The 2,551-nt window shown below is 72.8% G+C and overlaps 1 protein-coding gene across 1 annotated transcript in view; it reads right to left on the bottom strand.

Moving 5' to 3' along the window:
- Positions 1-80: 80 nt before the first annotated feature.
- The window catches only part of EMIHUDRAFT_236078 (DNA directed DNA polymeras-like protein), a gene marked incomplete at both ends in the record, with an annotated part of 4,199 nt that continues 1,728 nt past the window's right edge, over positions 81-2,551 (bottom strand). The window contains 5 exons of the mRNA XM_005779380.1: positions 81-94; positions 247-1,096; positions 1,277-1,402; positions 1,676-1,707; positions 2,031-2,499. Of these exons, the coding sequence (XP_005779437.1) occupies positions 81-94; positions 247-1,096; positions 1,277-1,402; positions 1,676-1,707; positions 2,031-2,499 (1,491 nt within the window). The remainder of the gene's footprint in view (positions 95-246; positions 1,097-1,276; positions 1,403-1,675; positions 1,708-2,030; positions 2,500-2,551) is intronic.

The following is a 2,551-nucleotide window of genomic DNA, read 5'->3' as shown; positions in this document are numbered from 1 at the left end:
CCGTCTTCGCCTTGTCGTGGGCGTTCAGAAAGCAGTGCAGCGCCCTCGCTGCGGGCGACACAGCCGCCGGGGGGGCGCATTCAACCTCCGGCGCCTCGGAGGCCAGAGCCTCGTCCGGCAGCACCCCACCCGCCAGCTCCGTCGCTTGCTCCTCCTCGGCCTCCTCCGCCTCGTCCTCTCGCCCCGCCTCCGGCGCGCCCGCCGCCCTCGCTCTGGCGGCCTGTGTGGCGGAGGCGGCGCCCTCACTGCCGCCCGCCTCGGCGAGCTGCGGCTCGGGCGCACGGTGGCGGTCGCGCTCCGACTTGCCGAGTAGCTCCCACAAAAGGGCGACCGTGGCTGTCAGCTTGCGGTGGGCGATGATCATGGCCGGGAGCGGGTGCTCGGACCGCAGCAGCTCGAGCGCCGCGCTCGACGTCTGGAACTCGCACATCTTCCTCCCCTTGCCTGCGCCGCCCGCCGTATGCAGCCGCCGCGCGCCCGTCGCCTCGCCGAGGCGGAGCTCGTGGAAGAGCAACGCGCCGACGTCCTTTGGTGACTTCCAGTTGACCGGTCGCGCCGCGCGGCCCGTCTGGCGCGTGCCGTGCTGCTCGAGCGAGCGGAGGGCCTGCTCGCAGTCCACCGCCTGCCTCCGCAACAAAGAGGCGTCGACGCGCAGCCCGCCCACCTCCATCCTCGCCAGCACGGGTGGGAGCAGCATCTCCTGCGCGTAGGCCCTGTCGAAGCGACTGCCCATGTCGCGCACCCGCCTCTCGACATGCAGCATCACGCCCAGCGCGAGCAGCGCATCCTCACAGCAGCGACAGCAGCCATCGGAGGCGGGGGCGTGGCGCGGCCCGACCAGGTGCGGGGCGAAGCCGCGGGCCATGTCGTGCAAGTCTCTCAGCCGCTCCTCATCGCCCGGCGAGAGCATCCACGCGCCCACGTGAGGGTCGAGCAGCAGCCCGCGCGGGGCGATGCCGCGCACGGCTAATAGCGCGAGTTGTCGCTGCGCGTCGTACAGCACCTTCTCCGCCCGCCCGCCAAGCACAAGGCGCAGCGCCTCCCACGCCGGCTCGAGCCTCTCCCCGTCGGCCGGCTGCGTCCCACACAGCGCAGCCTCGTTGACGCCACTCGCTGCGCTGTCGCCGCCGCCGCCGCCGCCGCCGGGCCCAGCGTTGCCGCAGAGGGGGAGGTAGTAGGCCGTGGGCGGCTCGCAGCAGAAGGCGGCCCCCCGGAGCGAGACGCCGAGGTAGGGCGGCCGGTGAGAAGCACGCTTGGCGCCGCTGCCGGCCTGCACGTCGAGCGACATCGAGAAGCGGCTCGCGCCGAGAAGCAGCTGACGAAAGGTGTCGAGGGCGACGTGGCCAATGCCACCGCCCGGCGCCAGATGCAGGGCCTCGCCGCTGGTCGCCACAACAACCCGCTGCAACGCCGAGATGGGCTGAGCCGGAGCGCCAGCGAGGGCATTGGAACTTGGAGCGACGGCCGCGGCAGCAGAGGCTGCGCCGGGTCGCGTCTGCGCCGGTCGCGGCGGCGGCGGCGGCATCTGCTGCCTCTGAGGCATTTGAGGCATGTGAGGCTGCGCCTGCGCGGGCTGAAGCGGCCCAAGCCGCTGCCGAGACGCAGCGGTCAGAGCCGCGTCGTCGCCACCCCACGGCCGCTTTGCCGCCGGCCCAAGTCGGCCCGACGCCGCGACCGCCCCTTCGACCGCCCCACCCTCTGGCGGCACTGCCGGGCCGCCGAAAGCAGCGCTCCCACTCGGCCCAAGGGCAGCGCCCATACGCGGGTCCGCGCTCACGCTCGCTCCAGATCGCCGCCGCTTGCTGCCGACTCCTCGGCTCGCGCCCCTGCCGCCCTTGCTGCCCCTGCCCCCCCTACCACCCCTGCCGCCTCGCCGCCCGCCGCGGCTCCCACGGCGTCCCTCAAGAGGCGCGCCGCCGTCTGCTTCCGTCGCCTCGCCGCTGTCGAGCTCGTGCTGCAAGGCCAGGACCTCGCGCGCCTGCGGGCAGAGATAGAGGTGGCGGGGTGGGGGGTGGGGGTGGGGGGTGCACCAAAACCGCGCAAGTGGGCGCGCGCCTCTTCGATCAGGGTACGCGCGATGGCGCGAAAGTAGGCACCGCGCCCGGTCGCGCCCCGCATGTGCTGGGCCAGCTGCCCACTCAGCGTGCTTGGCTTGGCGGCGAGCAAGTCATCCACCTGAGAGGAGGGTAAACCGGGCACCGATTCAGCTCTGGTTTCGGTCCGGTGGCCGGCTTTGCGACTTTTTAGCGGGGAGCGTGCCTGTCGGTATCCCGCGCTGAAGAGCGCCCCCGCGAGGTGCGGCGTCATGGCCTTGAGCCGCGGCTCGTACAGCGGCACCAGCTCCTGCCGGACGTTGGCCTTCAGTCTGTCTCGCAGAGGCTTGACGAGCTCGCGCAGCATCCACCACGAACCGTCGCGGTGGCCGCCACGACCGTCGCGGCGGTCGTCGCCAGCCATGCGGTCGCAGAAGCGCTCGAGGCCACCCGCACGACTTGCCGCCTCATCTCGCAGCTTGGCGAGGCTGTCCACGTCGAGCGGCTCCTTGTTGGTC

This window comes from Emiliania huxleyi (genome assembly GCF_000372725.1).
Source record: "Emiliania huxleyi CCMP1516 unplaced genomic scaffold EMIHUscaffold_230, whole genome shotgun sequence".
Lineage (NCBI taxonomy): Eukaryota > Haptophyta > Isochrysidales > Noelaerhabdaceae > Emiliania > Emiliania huxleyi.
This window is presented reverse-complemented; position numbering and strand designations above follow the sequence as displayed.